General features: G+C 41.5%; 1 protein-coding gene across 1 annotated transcript; it reads left to right on the top strand.

The window, feature by feature from the left end:
• The first annotated feature begins 1,675 nt into the window (after positions 1-1,675).
• MRPS14 (mitochondrial ribosomal protein S14) lies at positions 1,676-21,063 on the top strand. Its single transcript, XM_019976824.2, has 3 exons — positions 1,676-1,801; positions 13,801-13,959; positions 20,703-21,063. Exons 1-3 carry the CDS (start codon positions 1,757-1,759, stop codon positions 20,883-20,885), a joined length of 387 nt encoding a protein of 128 aa, XP_019832383.1. The 5' UTR covers positions 1,676-1,756; the 3' UTR covers positions 20,886-21,063.
• The last annotated feature ends 1,348 nt before the right edge of the window (positions 21,064-22,411 follow it).

Genomic DNA, 22,411 nt, shown 5'->3' with positions numbered 1-22,411 from the left:
AAAGAACAGCGACCTTATTCAGAAAGTTGGCAGGTGGAGAAGATGGAAACTAGCGCCCCAAAGAACTATCTTCCTGAAGTTACAATTTAGGCTTCTTTTATACTAAAACAGGAGGGGGTTGTCCTGGCTCCAGCCAGATTCCAGAGTGGATGTGTTGATTTCTTCCTTCCTTCAGTCATTCACAGAGGGGCCAGGTCAGGACGTTTCCTGTGAACTAAATAAAGTTTTTTTTCTTAAACTTAATTCTCATTATCCGAAAGACAGGGTTCCCAGAAATGTGCCTGTGTGCTTAGTTATGCAGTCCTGTCCAACTCTGTGCAATCCCATGGACTGTAGCCTGCCAGGCTCCTCTGTCCATGGGATATTTTTTCCAGGCAAGAATACTGGAGTGGGTTGCATTTCCTCCTCCAGGGCATCTTCCCAACCCAAGGATGGAATACAAATCTCATGCATTGGCAGGCAGGTTATTTACAGCTAAGCCATCAAGAAAGTTTCACAGAAATGTGCCATTATGTATAATTTAAGCTTATAGGTAGCATCCCTTTGGTGATTAACTTGTAATAGAATACAAAGGTTCTTCCATATTACAATTGCAGGAGATAACCCTCAGCTGTAGGGAGAGAAAAGAAAAGTTATCAAATGCACTAGAGTTAGGACTAGATGCCTGCTTGACATTGGTCCAGGAATTCTCTGATTCTACCCTAACAGGAGCTCATGCTGGTCTTTCCTGCCAGCTGGCCTCAGTCAATCCCTCCCCAGATCATAAGCCATGTTCCAAAAATCTTGAACCTCTAAAGAAAGGAGTCTGCACTCAACTTCCCTTTCCAGAAGACCCCTGTCCAATAATGTAGAGGTAAATGGCACACAGGGACAGAGATTCATAAATCAACACATCTATTAATATACTAGCTTTGACAAGCTAACATATACTCCCTGATACTCGTCTAGGAGGACAGCAGGTGGGTGGTACTTGCCTTGCTTGCTATACAAAGGAGCCCCACAAAAGGTTCATTCCAGACCCAAGGACTTTTGTTATAAACATGAACTTAAAGTTCCTTGTACTACAGACTGAAAACAGCAATTTTAACAAAATGGCAAAGCTCCGTGCTACCCATCCCCCTGCTCCGGGGAGGGGGATGTTTTAAGTGCTTTTCACCTAAAGTTCTAATACACAATATACATATTTTAAAATATATATTTTAAGTCCTAGACATATACATGAACTACAGCATTGCCATTACCAACATGATTATAAGACCATTATAGCTGAGAGAAAAGAGAGATCTGCAAAATTTACACGAGGGACGAAGAAGGAAGAACTGGACAGAGAAAAACTGGCCTTAACTGTGGGCTTCTAGCAAGGAGCATCCTAAACTAATGGAGGATACAGGAGAAGCAGGTTGAGCGAGAATTTAGAGAAAGAGACATTGGTGACAATGAACAGATAGGTAAGAAAGGGTGGAAGAAAAGGAGGTGAATGAGGACAAAGGTAATTTAAGAGGGTGTGTAAACTGCTCAAGAAGGAGAAACAGGTGAAGAGCGCCGCAATCCACTATCAGTATCACAGCTAAGCTTCCGGATTGTTATTTTGCCCAAATTCCGTTGAATACCGCGAGAACGCTAATCCAATTAATTATCCCCTTCTTCCCGAACGCTAAAGACCCGCCCCCTGCGGCCCAGGTCCCGCCCCTCGTGTCCTCGCTGTCTGCGGCAGTGTTAATAAAGTTGCAGCGGTTTGACATTTGCGGTCAACAAGATGGCTACTTCCATGCTCGGATCTCTGCTGCGGATCGTCCGACAGGTCTGGCCCGCGCCGTTATACCCTCCTCCCCTTCTCTGAACTTCCAAACCCAGAGGTCCTCCACTGTTCTGCCACCAGGAGCGCCCAGTGCAGACCTGTTCCAGGGTTCTCTCTCTCTCCACTTCCTTCCTCCTACTTGATTCCGGGGAGGGCCGAGCTGCAAATGTAAATTGGGTTATTTGTAAACTTAGAGCTGACTGGCGTTGAAAGCCTGCAGACTGACTCCACTTTACGAGTGTAGGTGGAGACAGAAGGTGTCTGAAGAATGAGGCCCCCCAAACCTCCCAAAGTTAAAAGAAAGCCGAGCAAAGGAGACTTGAACAGAGGGAAGGAGGTGGTGGCCTGGAAGCACTCCAGGAGCAGCGAGTGGGGAACTCTGGTTAAAGTCAATTAAAAGAGGGCTGAGAATAGCTTGTTTGGTTTGCGTGCGTGCCTGCTCAGTCGCTTCCGACTCTTTGCGACCCCATACACTGTAGCCCGCCGGACTCCTCTGTCCATTGGATTCTCCAGGCAAGAATACTGGAGTGGGTTGCCGCGCCCTCCTCCAGGAGACCTTCCCGACCCGGGAATCAAACTGGCGTCTCTTGGGACTCCTTCATTGGCAGGCGGATTCTTTACCACTGCGGCACCTGATAGCCCCTCTGTTGGGTTTAGCAGCGTGGAAATTGTTGGAACCTGCAGCATAGCAGTTTCGATGGTGTGGTGGGGGTGAAAGTATTAGAGACAGAATGGGAGGAAAGAAATACATTCTGTCTTTCCTGCAAACTACAGACTACACACATAGACGAACCTTTGAAGACGTTTTGCTGCAAAAAGGAACAAAAAATTAGGTCAATAGCTGAAGAGGAGGTGGGTTAAGAGTGGGTGTTTTGTGGTATTTTTTATTTTTAGCGTGACAGAAGTCAGTGCGTGTTTCTGTGTCAAAGGGAAAGATTCTGTAGAGGGGGGAAAATAGATAATGTAGGAGAGGGAAGAATTGCTGAAGCTGTAGCTTGTGTAGGCAAGAGGTGATGAGTTTAGTGTTAGATTATTTGGTCTTCAGAACATGAACAGTTACTCCGTAATGGCGTTGTCCAATAGAAATAAAATACCAACCACATTTGTAACTTACAGTTTTCGAGTAGCCACATTTAAAAAAGTAATTAGCAGATGAAATTAATTTTATTAAAATATTTTAAATATGTTTATCAAAAATATTGTATTTCAACATGTAATCTATAAATGTTATGTGTGAGATCTTGCATTCTTTTTTTAATGCTAAATCTTCAAAATCAGGTTTGTATTTTACACTTAAGAGTACATCTTAGTTTGGATTCTAAATTTTTCACGATTAAGATGGAAAGTGTAGTCCTATCAAAACTAAAACTTTTTAGTGTTTGCCTTGCTTAAGTTTAGATTTTTTCATTAATTAAAATTAAATAAAATTTAGAATTGCATTCTTCTAGTTACTTTTCAAGGGCTCACTAGTCATGTGCGGTTAGTGGCTACTGTATTAGAGCAGATCTTTAATAGTAGGGAATGTAGTTTATATGATTGCAGATGCTTTTTAAATTTATTTTGTTGAAGTCTAGTTGATTTACAATGTTATGTTAATTTATTAACATAAGTGATTCAGTTGCACATATTTTTTCATATTCTTTTCCATTATGGTTTATTATAGGATATTGAATTTAGTTCCCTGTGCTATACAGTAGGACCTTGTTGTTTTTTCATTCTATATACAATAGTTTGCATCTGCCAATCCCAAAGGCCTTATCCAGCCCTTCCCCATGCCCCCTCCCCCTTGGCAACCACAAGTCTATTCTATATATCTGATTATAGATGCTTTTGATTTCATAATTGAAGAGAAAGTGAAGTCATCAGCTAAACATGGGGATGTGGGAGCAGGTGTCAGGGATTTAAAGAAAGAAGAGATGGTGTAAAATAGTCAAAGTACATCAGAAGAATAGTGGCAAGGATTAGAGCCAATAAGGTGAAGTGAAAGAGGGATCAGGGAGTGGAGGGTGTATGAAAGACAGTATTGTGTTTACAGACCATGGAATTCAGGTGGCTCAGACTGTAAAGAATCCGTGTGCATTGTGGGAGACCTGAGTTTGATCCCTGGGTCGGGAAGATCCCCTGGAGGAGGGCATGGCAACCCATTCCAGTATTCTTGCCTGGAGAATCCCCATGGACAGAGCAGCCTGGCAGGCTACAGTCCATGGGGTGGCAAAGAGTCGGACACGACTGAGCGACTAAGGACACAAGCAGGAGATAGGAATTCGAAGCTGAGAGGTGAAAAGCTGGTAGGAGCAACGGATTAAAAGTTCCAGAGGGGCTGTTATTAGGCTGTTAGAAGAAACATGCTGGAAAGAAGTGATAGAGTATGAGATACACACAGTTGGATAATAGAAAACTTTCACCTCCTGGGAATAAAAGAGGTCCAGCATGGAAGTAAATAGGAAAAGAGGAGTGGAGGACAAAATGCCTGGAGGAAAAGAGTTCGAGGAATGGAGAGATCGGGGTATAATTTCACTTGTGTTGAGATCACCAGGAATTAAGACAAAAGGAGTGACAGCCAGGATTGACAGTGAAAAATGAACGGGAATGGTGGGGGCTGTGGTAGATGACTGCAGTGGTGGACGTGTAACCCCGTGGCACAAGAGTCACAGCTTCCTCTCAGGAAGGAGGGACAGTCTGCAAGCTGCAGTAAAGAGCAAGAAAGCTTCCTCCCAGTCATGGGAGAAAAAGAGCTATAGGGGAAAGTATTGAGCAAATATCTGGAGGAGTTGTTAAGAGAAGTCGAGGATTTAGAAGATACTGATGATGGTAGACCATGAGTTGAAGAAAGGCCAATGGAATAGTTTTAGGTGAAGAGGGGTGAGAGAGAGGGGTAGGTTAGGATATGTACAGAACAGAATAGAAGCAATCTTAACATGTAAAGCACTGTTATAAACTGGCAAGAAAATACAACATAATAGAAATGTGGGCAAAGGACATAAACTATTACAGAAGAAATTAAGAGACCAGTAAATGTTTATTTTAAAAGTGTATTGCCTTTATAGTCATAAAAAAAAAAGTTGTACAGAAAGAATAAAAAGTTCCTTGTTTCTTCTTAAATAAATAGAAACGTGTTAGGAGATGATAGAACACTGATTAGGGATAGTCTGGAAAAGAAGGGGAAAATATTTCATTTTGGTTTCTAATTCTCTTTTGCTTTTAGTTTCATAGGTAACAGCAGACACTGCACTGCCCCTTCAGGTGAATTGTTTCTTTCATCTGGAATGACCTCCTTGAACCTTACCACTCTAATCTTGTCCATTTCCTCATTTGGTTTGGAAAAACTTCACCTTCTCTGCCTTCCCCCGCTTCCTAACTGTATCAGAATTCTGTCAGTCCTTCCAAGCCTTGCCTGAGCCCTCTTTCCATGACGCTTATTTCCAGCCACTGTGACCATGGTACTCATTTGACTCAGTCATGAATGAAATTTCAATATCGATTTGATACATGCTATCTTATTTCTAAAAGATGATTTTAGAGTTGTATTTCCCCTTGAGACTTTGAGCATTGAAGGCAGTTTATCTTTTGTTGACAGGTTGAAAAAAGGTTATCTTTCTAGTCTAGTAGTCTCATTTTCAGCTTTATGTTCTGTATCATGCTGTACATGTGTTTTTTCTAAAACAGCAGTTATAAGAAGCCATCATCATCTTCCATAGCTGTAATTTAATGAACATATAATATCTGCTCTGGTTTGGGAAAGACTTGAGTTCCTAACGGCCTGCACTCTGAGTGTACTGTTAGAACTGTTGGCTATCACCACGTAAACACGCGACAACGAGGACCCTCTGTCTTGTTACTGGACAACTCACGCTAAGAAATGGGTTTTGAGTGACAATTGCAAAGTACCCATTGACCCAGCAGTTCTGCTTCCAGGACTTTACCCTGCTGATATATATAAACACATATGAAATGATTTACATAAGACATTATTCATTGTAGCATTGTTTATAATGATAACTGGTCAGGTATGGTCTAGTTGTCCACCAGTAGGTCTCAGGATAATAAATCATGATGCATCTGTGGGGAGGAAAAGAGTTCTCAGCTGGAGCCCTTGTGTCAATAGCAAGAGAAAAGCATACAAATTTGTAAGTTTTACCCAACACAGGAGTTTTCATAAGGGAAGAAGAACCAAAGGAGTTAAACCTAAGTGGGTTTTGTGCTAGGGTTAATGAAGCCCGGTAAGTCATGGAAAAATGTGGTAAGACTAAAGGCATGAGCTATGTATAGAAAACTAAAGGAAACTTAGCATGGCCAGTTATTTAGATTCTTCTCAGTGTTCCTCAGGCTCCAGAGATAAGCATGCTTCTTTTATGCCCTGGGTATACGGAGGGACCCTCTCATGTGAGCGTCTTATGACCTGTTTCAGGGGAAGGTCAGAAAGTCCTTCTTGCACCTTCTGTTTCTCAGATTCCTTTTGCTTGAAATAAACAGTATGCCAGAGAAGCCCTATTTTGAGATAGTATCTCCTGAACCTGGTCACGTCCATATAGTGGAATATTATGCAACCTAAAACAATGTGGAAGCTTTTAAACATGGATATAGAAAGAGCTCTAAAATCTATTGTTAAATGTGAAAAAAACGGGTAGGAGAAGAAACATGGGAGAGGGAGTACGTACGTGTATTTTATAGGCAAAAATCTCTGGAAGGCTACAGAAAAGAAATTAGTAACTGGGTACCTCTGGGGTGGGGGTATGGTCACTGGGCAGATAAGCGACGAGGTGGGAGGATGAATCCGCTTTGTGTCTTTTTTTATTTTTTTTATTGAACTGTAGTTGATTTACAGTATGCTTATATTTGGTGCTGTGTGTGTGTCCTTAATTCTTTTCCATTATAGGTTATTACAAGATACTGAATATAGTTGCCTGTTCAGTTCAGTTCAGTCGCTCAGTCATGTCCGACTCTTTGCGACCCCATGAATTGCAGCAGGCCAGGCCTCCTTGTCCATCACCAACTCCCGGAGTTCACTCAGACTCATGTCCATTGAGTCAGTGATGCCATCCAGCCATCTCATCTTCTGTTGTCCCCTTCTCCTCTGTTGTCCCCTTCTCCTCCTGCCCCCAATCCCTCCCAGCATCAAAGTCTTTTCCAGTGAGTCAACTCTTGGTATAAGGTGGCCAAAGTACTGGAGTTTCAGCTTTAGCATCATTCCTTCCAAAGAAATCCCAGGACTGATCCCTTCAGAATGGACTGGTTGGATCTCCTTGCAGTCCAAGGGACTCTCAAGAGTCTTCTCCAACACCACAGTTCAAAAGCATCAATTCTTCGGCGTTCAGCCTTCTTCACAGTCCAATTCTCACATCCATATGTGACCACAGGAAAAACCATAGCCTTGACTAGACGGACCTTTGTTGGCAAAGTAATGTCTCTGCTTTTGAATATGCTATCTAGGTTGGTCATAACTTCCCTTCCAAGGAGTAAGCGTCTTTTAATTTCATGCCTGCAGTCACCATCTGCAGTAATTTTGGAGCCCCCCAAAAAATAAAGTCTGACACTGTTTCCACTGTTTCCCCATCTATTTCCCATGAAGTGATGGGACCAGATGCCATGATCTTCGTTTTCTCAATGTTGAGCTTTAAGCCAACTTTTTCACTCTCCACTTGCACTTTCATCAAGGGGCTTTTTATTTCCTCTTCACTTTCTGCCATAAGGGTGCTGTCATCTGCATATCTGAGGTGATTGATATTTCTCCCGGCAATCTTGATTCCAGCTTGTGTTTCTTCCAGTCCAGCGTTTCTCTTGATGTACTCTGCATATAAGTTAAATAAGCAGGGTGACAATATACAGCCTTGACGTACTCCTTTTCCTATTTGGAACCAGTCTGTTGTTCCATGTCCAGTTCTAACTGTTGCTTCCTGACCTGCATACAGATTTCTCAAGAGGCAGGTCAGGTGGTCTGGTATTCCCATCTCTTTTAGAATTTTCCACAGTTTATTGTGATCCACACAGTCAAAGTTTTTGGCATAGTCAATAAAGCAGAAATAGATGTTTTTCTGGAACACTCTTGCTTTTTCCATGATCCAGCGGATGTTGGCAATTTGATCTCTGGTTCCTCTGCCTTTTCTAAAACCAGCTTGAACATCTGGAAGTTCACGGTTCACGTATTGCTGAAGCCTGGCTTGGATAATTTTGAGCATTACTTTACTAGCATGTGAGATGAGTGCACTTGTGCAGTAGTTTGAGCATTCTTTGGCATTGCCTTTCTTTGGGATTGGAATGAAAGCAAAGACCACAGGACTGGAAAAGGTCAGTTGAGTTTTCCAAATTTGCTGGCATATTGAGTGCAGCACTTTCACAGCATCATCTTTCAGGATTTGAAATAGCTCAACTGGAATTCCATCACCTCCACTAGCTTTGTTCGTAGTGATGCTTTCTAAGGCCCACTTGACTTCACATTCCAGGATGTCTGGCTCTAGGTCAGTGATCACACCATCATGATTATCTGGGTCGTGAAGATCTTATTTGTACAGTTCTTCTATGTATTCTTGCCACCTCTTCTTGATATCTTCTGCTTCTGTTAGGTCCGTACCTTTTCTGTCCTTTATTGAGCCCATCTTTGCATGAAATGTTCCCTTGGTATCTCTAATTTTCTTGAAGAGATCTCTAGTCTTTCCCATTCTATTGTTTTTCTCTATTTCTTTGCATTGATCTCTGAAGAAGGCTTTCTTATCTCTTCTTGCTATTCTTTGGAACTCTGCATTCAGATGCTTATATCTTTCCTTTTCTCCTTTGCTTTTTGCTTCTCTTCTTTTCACAGCTATTTGTAAAGCCTCCCCAGACAGCCATTTTGCTTTTTTGCATTTCTTTTCCATGGGGATGGTCTTGAGCCCTGTCTCCTGTACAGTGTCACGAACCTCATTCCATAGTTCATCAGGCACTCTTATCTGTCATATCTAGGCCCTTAAATCTATTTCTCACTTCCACTGTATAATCATAAGGGATTTGATTTAGGTCATACCTGAATGGTCTAGTGGTTTTCCCTACTTTCTTCAATTTAAGTCTGAATTTGGCAATAAGGAGTTCATGATCTGAGCCACAGTCAACTCCTGGTCTTGTTTTTGTTGACTGTATAGAGCTTCTCCATCTTTGGCTGCAAAGAATATAATCAGTCTGATTTCGGTGTTGACCATCTGGTGATGTCCATGTGTAGAGTCTTCTCTTGTGTTGTTGGAAGAGGGTGCTTGTTATGACCAGTGCGTTTTCTTGGCAAAACTCTATTAGTCTTTGCCCTGCTTCATTCCATATTCCAAAGCCAAATTTGCCTGTTACTCCAGGTGTTTCTTGACTTCCTACTTTTGCATTCCAGTCCCCTAGAATGAAAAGGACATCTTTTTTGGGTGTTGGTTCTAAAAGGTCTTGCAGGTCTTCATAGAACCGTTCAACTTCAGCTTCTTCAGCCTTGAATGGTTTGCCTTGGAAACGAACAGAGATCATTCTGTCATTTTTGAGATTGCATCGAAGTACTGCATTTCGGACTCTTTTGTTGACCATGAGGGCTACTCCATTTCTTCTGAGGGATTCCTACCCGCATTAGTAGATATAATGGTCATCTGAGTTAAATTCACCCATTCCAGTCCATTTCAGTTCGCTGATTCCTAGAATGTCGACATTCACTCTTGCCATCTCTTGTTTGACCACTTCCAATTTGCTTTGATTCATGGACCTGACATTCCAGGTTCCTATGCAATATTGCTCTTTACAGCATCGGACCTTGCTTCTATCACCAGTCACATCCACAGCTGGGTATTCTTTTGGCTTTGGCTCCATCCCTTCATTCTTTCTGGAGTTATTTCTCCACTGATCTCCAGTAGCATATTGGGCACCTACTGACCTGGGGAGTTCCTCTTTCAGTATCCTATCATTTTGCCTTTTCATACTGTTCATGGGGTTCTCAAGGCAAGAATACTGAAGTGGTTTGCCATTCCCTTCTCCAGTGGACCACATTCTGTCAGATCTCTCCACCATGACCTGCCCGTCTTGGGTCGCCCCACAGGCATGGCTTAGTTTCATTGAGTTAGACAAGGCTGTGGTCCTAGTGTGATTAGATTGACTAGTTTTCTGTGAGTATGGTTTCAGTGTATCTGCCCTCTGATGCACTCTTGCAACACCTACCATCTTACTTGGGTTTCTCTTACCTTGGGCATGGGGTATCTCTTCACGGCTGCTCCAGCAAAGCTCAGCTGCTGCTCCTTACCTTGGATGAGGGGTATCTCCTCACCGCCACCCTTCCTGACCTTCAACGTGGGATAGCTTCTCTAGGCCCTCCTGCGCCTGCGCAGCCACCATTCCTTGGGCGTCGGGTTGGTCCTCCAGGCCGCTGACCTTGGCCTCGGGCGTGAGGTTGGTCCTTCCAGCTGCCGCCCCTGGCCTCAGACGGGGTAGCTCTTCCCGGCTGCTGCCCCTTGCCTCGGGTGTGGGGGCGTGGGGTCGCTCCTCTCAGCCGCCGCCCCTGACCTCGGATGCGGGGGTAGCTCCTCCCGGCCGCCGCCCCTAATTCTTATTGTTTATTTTATACATGCTAATGTGTATCTGTTAATCCCACACTCTCCAATTTATCTCTTCTTCCCCCCTTCCACTCTGATGATCGTAAGTTTGTTTTCTATATCTGTGAGTCCATTTCTATTTTGTAAATAAGTTCATTTGTATCATTTTTTAAAAATTCCATTTATGTGATATCATGAGTCTTTGATTTGCTTCCCTTAATATAATCTCTAGATCCATCCATGTTGCTGCAAATGGCCTTGTTTCATTTTTTATGGCTGAGTAATATTCCATGGTGTGTGTATATACCCCACATCTTTATTATACATCTGTGATTGACACTTAGGTTGTGTCCATATCCTGGCTATTGTAAATAGTTTGGCAGTGAACACTGGGGTGGATGTATCTTTCTGAATTAGGGTTTTCTTCAGGTATATGCCCTGGAGTGGAATTGCTGGATCGTATTGCTGGTAATTCTGTTTTTAGATTTTTAAGGAAACTTCATGCTGTTCTCCATAGTGGCTGTACCAGTTTACATTCTGACCCAGCAGTATAGGATGGTTTCCTTTTCTCCACATTCTCGCCAGCATTTACTATTTGTAGGCTTCTTGATGATGGCCATCCTGACTGGTATCAGGTGATAACTGATTGTAGTTTTGATTTGCATTTCTCTGAGAATTAATCACGTTGAGCTTCTTTTTGTGTGCTTTTTGGCCATCTGTATGTCTTCTTTGGAGAAATGTACATTTAGATCTTTTGCCCATTTTTTAGTTGGGTTGTTAGTTTTCATGTTAGGGAGCTGCATGTGCTGTTTGTGTATTTTGGAAATCAAGCCCTTGTCAGTAACATCACTTGTGAATGTTTTCTCCCAGTCCATGAGTTGTCTTTTCATTTTGTTTATAGGTTTCCTTTGTTGTGCAAAACTTTATAAGTTTGACTTGGTTCCATTTGTTTAGTGTTGTTTTTATTTCCATTATTCTAGGAGATGGGTCCAAAAACATATTGCTGCAATTTATGTCAAAGACTGTTCTGCCTATGTTTTCTTCTAGGAAAATGTAGCAGTGCACTTTTCCCAGGACCATTTCCTGGATAGATTGTCTTTTCTCCATTGTATATTCTTTGTTGTAGATGAATTCACCCTAGTGCAGGGATTTATTGCTGGACTTGCTGTCCTGTTCTGCTAATCTGTTTTTGTGCCAGGACCATATTCTGTTGATTACTGTAGCTTTGCAGTATTGTCAGCAGCCAAGGAGCCTGATTTCCTCTATCTCCATTTTTCTTTCTTAAGATTACTTTGGCTATTCTGTCTTTTATAATTCCATACAAATAAAAAAAAAATTTTAGTTTGTAAAAAATACCACTCATAATTTGATAGGGGTTGCATTGAGTCTATAGATTGCCTGGGGTAGTATTGGTGATTTTCAAAATAAAATTGGTAATTTTCACAATATTGATTCTTCCAATCCAAGAACATGGTATATATTTCCATGTGTTGTGCCTTGTTTCATCAGGGTCTTACAGTTTTTGGAGTACGGGTTTTTGCCTCTTTTGGTAGGTTTTATTGTTGTTGCTAAGTTGTGTCCAACCCTTTTGAGATCCCATGGACTGTAGCCCACCAGGCTCCTCTGTCCTTGGGATTTCCCAGGCAAGAATACTGGAGTGGGATGCCGTTTCCTTCTCCAGAGGATCTTCCTGATGGTGGAATTGAACCCATGTCTCCTGCATTGGCAGGTAGGTTCTTTACCACCGAGTCACCAGGGAAGCCCTCGGTAGATTTGAAGTGAACTGAAAGTGGCTCAGTTGTGTCCGACTCTTCGTGACCCCATGAACTATACAGTCCGTGGACTTCTCCAGGCCAGAATACTGGAGTGGGTAGCCTGTCCCTTCTCCAGGGCATCTTCCAAACCCAGGGATCGAACCCAGGTCTCTCACATTGCAGGCAGAGTCTTTACTATCTGAGCCACAAGGGTGGCATTTTATTCTTTTTGATGCAATGATAAATGGGGTTGTTTTCTTAATTCTCCTCCAGATTTTTTGTAGTTAGTGTAGAGAAATGCAACAGATTTCTGTGTATTAATTTTCTATCCTGCAGCTTTATCTAGTTCATTGAGCCATAGTAGCTTTCTAGTGGCATCTTTATGATTTTCTATATATAATACCTAGGTTGGTCATAACTTTCCTTCCAAGGAGTAAGCGTCTTTTAATTTCATGGCTGCAGTCACCATCTGCGGTGATTTTAGAGCCCCCCAAAATAAAGTCTGACACTGTTTCCACTGTTTCCCCATCTATTTCCCATGAAGTGATGGGACCAGATGCCATGATCTTCGTTTTCTGAATGTTGAGCTTTAAGCCAACTTTTTCACTCTCCTCTTTCACTTTCATCAAGAGGCTTTTTAGTTCCTCTTCACTTTCTGCCATAAGGGTGCTGTCATCTGCATATCTGAGGTGATTGATATTTCTCCCGGCAATCTTGATTCCAGCTTGTGCTTCTTGCAAGCCCAGCGTTTCTCATGATGTACTCTGCATGTATGTTAAATAAGCAGGGTGATAACATACAGCCTTGATGTACTCCTTTTCCTATTTGGAACCAGTCTGTTGTTCCATGTCCAGTTCTAACTGTTGCTTCCTGACCTGCATACAGATTTCTCAAGAGGCAGGTCAGGGGGTCTGGTATTCCCATCTCTTTTAGAATTTTCCACAGTTTATTGTGATCCACACAGTCAAAGGCTTTGGCATAGTCAATAAAGCAGAAATAGATGTTTTTCTGGAACTCTCTTGCTTTTTCCATGATCCCGCAGATATTGGCAATTTGGTCTCTGGTTCCTCTGCCTTTTCTAAAACTAGCTTGAACATCAGGAAGTTCACGGTTCACGTATTGCTGAAGCCTGGCTTGGAGAATTTGAGCATTACTTTACTAGCATGTGAGATATCCTTCATTTTGGTTATTGCATTCTTTAATTCTGTTTCATTGTTCTTTGTATTTTCTAATTCTTTTTTGAAAGCTTATAATTTCTTGCTCTCTGCATCTGTGCTCCTGCCAAATCCTTTGATCGTCTTTACAGTCATTACTCTGAAGTGTTTCTTGGGTAGACTGCCTACCTCCACATCACTTAGTTTTTCTTACAAGGTTTTATCTTGTTCCTTCACCTTATATATATTTCTCTGTCACCTCATTTTATCTCAAGTGCTGTTTGTATTTTATGTATGTGGTTAGGTTGGTTACGCTTCTCGACTTTAGAGAAGTGTTCCTCTGTGGGAGACATCCTTTTGCATCCCAGCAGTGTCCACCCACCGAGGGCCAGGGGCCAGGTAGTCCCAGGGTAGTGTCTGGCCTGAATTTGCAGATTATTGTGTGGGTTGCGGAACAGTGGTTTTCTCTCTTTGAGAGGCTGGTCACTGTCCCCTGGTGGGTGGAGTTGGGTTTTGATCCTCTGGCAAACCCTGGGTCTGACTCTCCTTCACTTATTCCTTGTCTCTTTTAGGTGGTTCCTTCATCAGCTTCAGGCCAAGCTCGAAGTTACTATGTCGACTGGAGAATGTTGCGTGATGTAAAGAGAAGAAAAATGGCCTACGAGTATGCAGATGAGAGGCTACGGATCAATTCTCTCAGGAAGAATACTATTCTTCCAAAACACCTTCAGGTTAGCTAATTAAGATGAGTATCTGCCAGAAAATCGTTAAATCACTTCATACTGTTGAAACTTAGTATACTTTGTGGAGACTAGAATCTCGTTTTCTTGGTCAACATAAACAAATACCATTGAAACTTTTGATTAGTTTCAAATAAAAAAATTATTCATTCTTAACTAGCCTTTCAACCATTTCATTAGGTGATACTTAGAAAGTACTGAGGCATGGTGACCACACAGAAATTGGAGTTATTTGACCTATAGTGTCTCTCCAGTTCATCCCAGTCTTTCAGCGTGCCCAGCACATGACCTACACTATTCCTTATCCAAGGCCATCCCTAAGCCTGCTTCTGAATTTCTTTACCCATGAGGTGGCCTTCCATATAGGTTTGACTTCTTGTCATACTCTTTAACTTGAAAAAGAGAATGTCAGCTCAGGCTTCGTGAAGCATAAGTCCTGTGCCTAACTGTTAGCTAAAATACCTGCATTCAAGAGTCTTATCAGAGTCTATAACTCATACTCAAGGCCATTAAACTTATCAAAAGCTTAGAGTAAAAATTATTTCATTCATATAAATTTGGAGAATAATATACAGGTTTTTCATTATCATGGATTCTTTTTAAATCTTATCTAAATTCAGCCAGATAAGCAGAAAACTTAGAAAACTCAGCAGTGGCCACAGGACTGGAAAAGGTCAGTTTTCATTCAAATCCCAAAGAAAGGCAATGCCAAAGAATGCTCAAACTTCTGCACAATTGCACTCATCTCACATGCTAGTAAAGTAATGCTCAAAATTATCCAAGCCAGGCTTCAGCAATACGTGAACCGTGAACTTCCAGATGTTCAAGCTGGTTTTAGAAAAGGCAGAGGAACCAGAGATCAAATTGCCAACATCCGCTGGATCATGGAAAAAGCAAGAGTGTTCCAGAAAAACATCTATTTCTGCTTTATTGACTATGCCAAAGCCTTTGACTGTGTGGATAACAATAAACTGTGGAAAATTCTAAAAGAGATGGGAATACCAGACCCCCTGACCTGCCTTTTGAGAAATCTGTATGCAGGTCAGGAAGCAACAGTTAGAACTGGACATGGAACAACAGACTGGTTCCAAATAGGAAAAGGAGTACGTCAAGGCTGTATATTGTCACCCTGCTTATTTAACTTATATGCAGAGTACATCATGAGAAACACTGGGCTGGAAGAAACACAAGCTGGAATCAAGATTGCCAGGAGAAATATCAATCACCTCAGATATGCAGATGACAGCACCCTTATGGCAGAAAGTGAAGAGGAACTAAAAAGCCTCTTGATGAAAGTGAAAGAGGAGAGTGAAAAAGTTGGCTTAAAGCTCAACATTGAGAAAATGAAGATCATGGCATCTGGTCCCATCACTTCATGGGAAATAGGTGGGGAAACAGTGGAAACAGTGTCAGACTTTATTTTGGGGGGCTCTAAAATCACGGCAGATGGTGACTGCAGGCATGAAATTAAAAGACGCTTACTCCTTGGAAGGGAAGTTATGACCAACCTAGATAGCATATTCAAAAGCAGAGACATTACTTTGCCGACAAAGGTCTGTCTAGTCAAGGCTATGGTTTTTCCTGAGGTCATGTATGGATGTGAGAGTTGGACTGTGAAGAAAGCTGAGTGCCGAAGAATTGATGCTTTTGAACTGTGGTGTTGGAGAAGACTTGAGAGTCCCTTGGACTGCAAGGAGATCCAACCAGTCCATTCTGAAGGAGATCAACCCTGGGATTTCTTTGGAAGGAATAATGCTAAAGCTGAAACTCCAGTACTTTGGCCACCTCATGTGAAGAGTTGACTCATTGGAAAAGACTGATGCTGGGAGGGATTGGGGGCAGGAGGAGAAGGGGACGACAGAGGATGAGATGGCTGAATGGCATCACTGACTCGATGGACGTGAGTCTGAGTGAACTCCGGGAGTTGGTGATGGACAGGAAGGCCTGGCGTGCTGCAATTCATGGGGTTGCAAAGAGTCGGAAACAACGAGCAACTGAACTGAACTGAAGCAGAGAATGGAGTGCCTTGGACCACTCTGTTATAGCTTTTATTGTAATGACATTAAGCTACTTGCCTATATTTAGGCAGTAATAAGAAGTGGCTCCTGAGAAACAAAGCTTAAGATGTTAGGGAGGAGAAATTTATGAAGACCTCCATGAAGAGTCTCTGGTTTGAGAACCATCAGTAGCTGTGCAGAGCTTCTCTTAATCCTTGGAACTTACATGGCTCTTTCTTGCCTGCCAACTAGCTTACAAGGTGAATTTCTGTCCCAGTGCTAATGAATTTATAGGCTCTCACAGAATGCTCTTTTGTTTCATTTTCCCTTTGCCTAGTTTCCTCATTTGTACACTGCCTTAAACCTTTTATGTTCATATATACGTAAACAATTTGTAGCTGTTCTTCATGTTTCGTCTCCATAAAACTTTACTTCATTTTACCAGCCCAATCATTTCTGTTCATGTTTCATATAATTTTATCATTCTTTCTTTTTTTTTTTAAAGTATATCACTTCATTTATTTTCGTCTTTGATTTTTCTCCGTCAGTGTTTTGTAATTTTTATTTGTCAGTATTTCTTAATAGCAACATATGTGTGAGCTTCTGGAGGTCAGGAACTACTCTTAATGTTTAATAATTAATATAAACTTGTTTAATAATTAATATAAAAGTGAAAGTGAAGTCACTCAGTCATGTCCAGCTCTTTGTGACCCCATAGACTGCAGTCCACCAGACTCCTCTGTCCATGGGGATTCTCCAGGCAAGAATGCTGGAGTGGGTTCCCATGCCCTTCTCCAATGGATCTTCCCCACCCATGCATCAAACCCAGGTCTCATGCATTGTAGGTGGATTCTTTACCTGCTCTGAGCTACCAGGGAAGCCCAATATAAACTGAGCGGATTTCATATACATTTTCTCATTTATGTGTTTTTAATATGTTAGAGTAATTATTTTGCTTCCATCATAGTTTAGTAAGGGTCTAATCCCACACAAACACATGCACAATACACATACATTTAAGCACATACATAAGAATAAATCTGTCCTGACAAAACCTTAGTGCTAGCTACTGCAGTAATCTATGTTTTCCCCCCGAACCGTTTTTGCCCTTACCATATTTTTTTCCTTACATTGCAAATGATGTTTTAAAAATGTAAATCTCACCTTATCACTTGTCTTTGCATCTCCAGCAGTCAGAATCTTTACTGTTGATGTCAAGGCTCTGTGTGCGCCTATGCTTCCTCCTCTTCATCTTCATGTCAAACATTTCCTTCTACTTGGCCTTCTGAGGTTTCACACTTGCATACTTCAAAAATGTTATGGGAAATAACCTAATACCTCAAGGGACTAGAAAAACAGATAAGCCCAAAATTAGCAGAATCCAAGATTGGAACAGAAATAAATGAAAATAGAAACCAGAAAAACAGTAAAGATATGTGAAACAAAGAGCTGATTTTTTTGGAAAAGATAAAATTGATGAGCGTTTAGCTAGACTAACATAGTAAAAGAGAAGATTCAAATAAAATCAGCAACAAAAGAGGAAATATTACAACTGATACCAAAGAAATACAGAGAATCATAACGAATTGATAAGAACAACTGTAGGCCAACAAACTGGCTAACCTAGAAGAAATGGATAAATTCCTAGAAACATAAAACCTATGAAGACTGAATTATGAATAAATAGAAAATCTGAAGTGACCAATGATGAGTAAGGAGATTGAATCAGTAATCAGAAAAAAGTGCAGGACCATATGCCTTCATGAATAAATTCTACCAGTCATTTAAAGAGCAACTAGTGCCAATTCCGGAGAAGGCAATGGCACCCCACTCCAGTACTCTTGCCTGGAAAATCCCATGGACAGAGGATCCTGGTAGGCTGAAGTCCATGGGGTCACAGAGAGTTGGACTCGACTTAGTGACTTCACTTTCACTTTTCACTTTCATGCATTGGAGAAGGAAATGGCAACCCACTCCAGTGTTCTTGCCTGGAGAATCCCAGGGACGGGGGAGCCTGGTGGGCTGCCGTCTGTGGGGTCACACAGAGTCGGACAGGACTGAAGCGACTTAGCAGCAGCAGCAGCAGTGCCAATTCTTCTCAAACTCTTCCAAAAAATTGAGTAAGAGGGAAACAAACACTCCCAAAGTCATTTTATGAGCCCAGCATTGCCCTGATAGCAAAGCCAGATAAGGGCACTACAAAGAAAGAAAACTACAGGTCAGTATCCCTAAGGAATAGAGATGGAAAAATTCCCTGTAAAATACCAGCAAACCAAATTCAGCAGCACATTAAAAGAAACATTTACCATAATCAAGATGCAAATAAGTAAGATATTCCATGTTCATGGGTTGGAAGAATTAATATTTTTAAAATGCCCATACTACACAAAGCCATCTATAGAGTCTGTGCAATTCTTATCAAAATTCCAATAGCATTTTTTTTCACAGAAATAGAAAAAAATAATCCTAAAATTTGTATGGAACTACAAAAGACCGTCAAAGAGTCAAGCAATCCTGAGAAAGAAGAACAAAGTTGGAGGCATCACATTTCCTGATTTACAAAGCTATAATATTCAAAACAGTATGGTAGTGGCATAAAAACAGACACATATACCAGTGGAACAGAAATGAGAACCTGGAAATAAATCCACAGATAAGTGGTCAACAAGTATTTGACAAGGGAGCCAAAATACTCAGTGGGTGTTGTGGATAGCTTCTCTGTTAGTGGTGTTGGAGAAACTGGATACTCAGATGCGGAAGAGTAGAATCGGTCCTCTATCTTAACACCACTTACAGAAACTCAAAACGGGTTAGACTTAAAAGACAGAACTGAAAGTGTGAAACTGCTGGAAGAAAACAAGGGGTAAACGTTCCTTGACATTGATCTTTGCAGTGATTTTTTGTTTAGTTGTGACACCAAACGCGCAAGTGACAAAGAAAAGCAAGTGGACTACAGCGCACTGAAAGCAACAACATGAAAAGGCAGCCTACACAATGAGAGAGAATATTTGCAAGCCATGTGCCTGATAGAGTTTAATATCCCCGAAATATAAGGAAGTCATACAACTCAATAGCACCCCCCCAAAAAAAGTGATTAAAAAATAGCAGAGAACCTGAATAGACATTTTTCCAAAAGAGACACAAGTGACCAACAGGTACATGAAAAGATGCTCAACTAATCAGGGAAATGCAAACAAAAACTACAAAGAGCTATCACCTCACACCTGTCAGAATGGCTACTGTCCAAAAGATGAGATAAGTGTTGGTGAAGATGTGGAGAAAAGAACCCTGTGCACTGCTGGTGGGAATGTAAATTGGTACAACCACTGTGGAAAATAGTTTGGAGGCTCTTCAAAATAGTAATGATTAGAACTACCATGTATGATCCAGCAATTCCATTTCTGAGTATAAACCTGAAGGAAATGAAATCACTAGATAGAAATGAAGAGAGAGCTGCATCCCCGTGTTCACTCCAGTATTATCCACAGTAGCCAGGGCATGGACGCAGCCTGACTGTCCATCAGCGGGTGAACGAGCCACTCCAGGAATGTGATTTGCACGCACAGAGCGGCACAGAGTACGGTAGTGTGATACTGCATGTGTGCTCAGTCATGTTGACTTTGCGACCCCACGGACTGTAGCCCACCAGGCTCCTCTGTCCATGGGATTCTCCAGCAAGAATACTGGAGCGGTTTGCCATGCCCTCCTAGGGATCTTCCCTACCCAGGGATTGAACCTGGGACTCCCACATGGCAGGCAGGTTCTTTACCACCTGAGCCACCTGGGAAGCCCAGAGTATGATACTCTTTAGCCATTAAAAAGAGAAATCTTGCCCTTTGCAATAACACAGATGTACCTTGAGGGCATTATGCTAAGTGAAGTAAGTCAGAAAAACAAATACTGTATGATCTCACTTATATTTAGAGTCTGAAAAACCAAATCATAGAAAAAGTAGAATGGCAGTTACCAGACCCTGGGGATTAGGGGAAATGGGGAGGTGCTGGCTAAAGGGTACAAACTTCCAGTTATAAGGTGAATAAGTTCTGGGGTTAAGTAAGTACAGCATGTGGACCATAGTTAGCAGTACTGTATTACATATTTGAAAGTTGCTTAAAGAGTAAATCTTCATGTTCTCTCACACACAGGGTAATTATGTGAGGTGATGGAGGTGTTAACCTTATTGTGGTAATTATTTTTCACAGTATATACATGTATCACAACATCACATTGTACATCTTAAACTTACACAGTGTTATATATCGATTTTCTCAGTGAAGCTGGGAAAATCATTTGGGGAGACAACAGAAATGCATTCATGTATTTTCCAAAAGAGAAATGAGAACGTTAGCCAGGAGCTCAGTGACCGAAAGGAAGGAGAGGGAAGTCTTGGGTACTGATACTGTTTCTTAGTCTAGTTGCTGGTTACACAGCTGTTTTCTATTGGTGAAAGCTTTTTGAGCTTTACACTTAGTTTGTGGATTCTTGGTTATGTTCGTTAGGTTTCAATTTAATTTTGAAAAATTACATTGCAAGTATGTCAAACAATTCTGTCATGTTTCTTTCTGGCCTGTTTGTTTCTACTCAGTAAAATTCATCATGGTATCCAGGGCTCTTTTGCCAAACTTGGCTGCATTAATGAATCTAGCCTTTTGTGTTCTCCTCGTCTGAGCATTGACTCATCATCTAGAATAAATAAAGGCGTGTGATCCGTGTAAATAACATTGTGACTTCCCTTAGGAGGTGGCTGATGAAGAAATTGCTGCCCTTCCCCGGGATAGCTGCCCCGTTAGAATCAGAAATCGATGTGTCATGACGTCCCGTCCACGAGGCGTAAAGAGGCGCTGGAGGCTCAGCCGTATTGTCTTCCGTCACTTAGCTGATCATGGGCAACTGTCTGGGATCCAGCGAGCAATATGGTGATCAGCTCCAGAACCTACTGACCTTGCAGGAAAACCATTTAGGCAAGAAGAGACTTTTCTAATAGATAAAAACCTGATTTTTATTTGAGTGTTCTGTCAGTGAATAATATTTTTCTAAACATATTGTTCCCAAGCATAGTGCAAACAGTAATAAAAAAAAAAAGAAGTTTGTGAAAATATGTTCTGTATGGTTGTCTTTTCCTTCAAGTTTAATCTTTTAGCAACATGTAAGTGTTCGAATTTTTTTAAAGAGCATTACTTCATCCAGCGGTATTGTTTTACTGTTCCTCCAGCTCGTTGACATGTAGCTCATCTGTGGCAATTTTTAATCCTGGGCTGGCTACCCAGATCTGCACAGCTCACTTTACTTTTAGTTGATTGTAAAGACAGTACATTGGAAGGTAAATGTGATGTTCTGGATTATCTAACTAATGCTCAACCTCTGTGTGATGGCTCAGCCAAAAGAGAATCACTACTTGTTTTCGTGCTCCATCTTCAAGAGCCCTTAGAACAAAATGTGCCTCTTTAAGGCCTCAAAACCTATCCCAGGAGGAAAAGTCCTGCTGGAATGGTATGTATTTGCTGTATTCATATTTATTTCATCTGTAACAGAAATGAATAAAGGGAGAAAAAGTTGTCTTTTGCTGTAACTCAGCCCAGTGTTAAAATACCCATGGGGTAGTACAGAAGCACCTACCTAACATCCGTCTAGAAGATGTTCCTGGAGCTGACACCTGAACTTAAATCAGGAGGCAAGGGATGAGATTGTCTGCAAAGAAAACAGTGAAAGCAAAGGCATCAAACAGTGAAACTGCGGTCACTTCAACATATCAGAGCTAAGAAGCACACAACAAAGGCTGTATCAAGGAAGGCATCACATGTGAGGAGCTAAGACTTAAATACCAGCTGTCAGAGTTTTAAGCAAAGGAATGACAGCTGTGTGGTGGTGGGTGGCCATGAAAGGGAAAGACTACAAGCAAGATAGACAGCTAGGAGGATATCTTAATTGTTCAGGATGACAAGGGCCTGAACTAAGGTAGTAGAATTAGCAAAGTAGAAAAGGAGAAAACTTTTTTATTTGGCTGCACCCTCTTCCAATAACACAAGACTCTACACATGGACATCACCAGATGGTTGATACCAAAATCAGATTGATTATATTCTTTGCAGCCAAAGATGTTCTATACAGTCAACAAAAACAAGACCTGGAGCTGACTGTGGCTCAGATCATGAACTCCTTACTGCCAAATTCAGACTTAAATTGAAGAAAGTAGGGGAGACCACTAGACCATTCAGGTATGACCTAAATCAAATCTCTTATGATTATACAGTGGAAGTGAGAAATAGATTTAGGGGATTAGGTGCCTGTTAGAGTGCCTGAAGAACCACTGGAAGGAGGTTTGTGACACTGTACAGGAGGATGAAGAACGTCCCCAAGAAAAAGAAATGCAAAAAGGCAAAATGGTTGTCTGACGAGGCTTACAAATAGCTGAGAAAAGAAGAAACTTGAAAGGCAAAGGAGAAAAG

This window comes from Bos indicus, chromosome 16 (genome assembly GCF_029378745.1).
Source record: "Bos indicus isolate NIAB-ARS_2022 breed Sahiwal x Tharparkar chromosome 16, NIAB-ARS_B.indTharparkar_mat_pri_1.0, whole genome shotgun sequence".
Classification (NCBI taxonomy): Eukaryota; Metazoa; Chordata; class Mammalia; order Artiodactyla; family Bovidae; genus Bos; species Bos indicus.
This window is presented reverse-complemented; position numbering and strand designations above follow the sequence as displayed.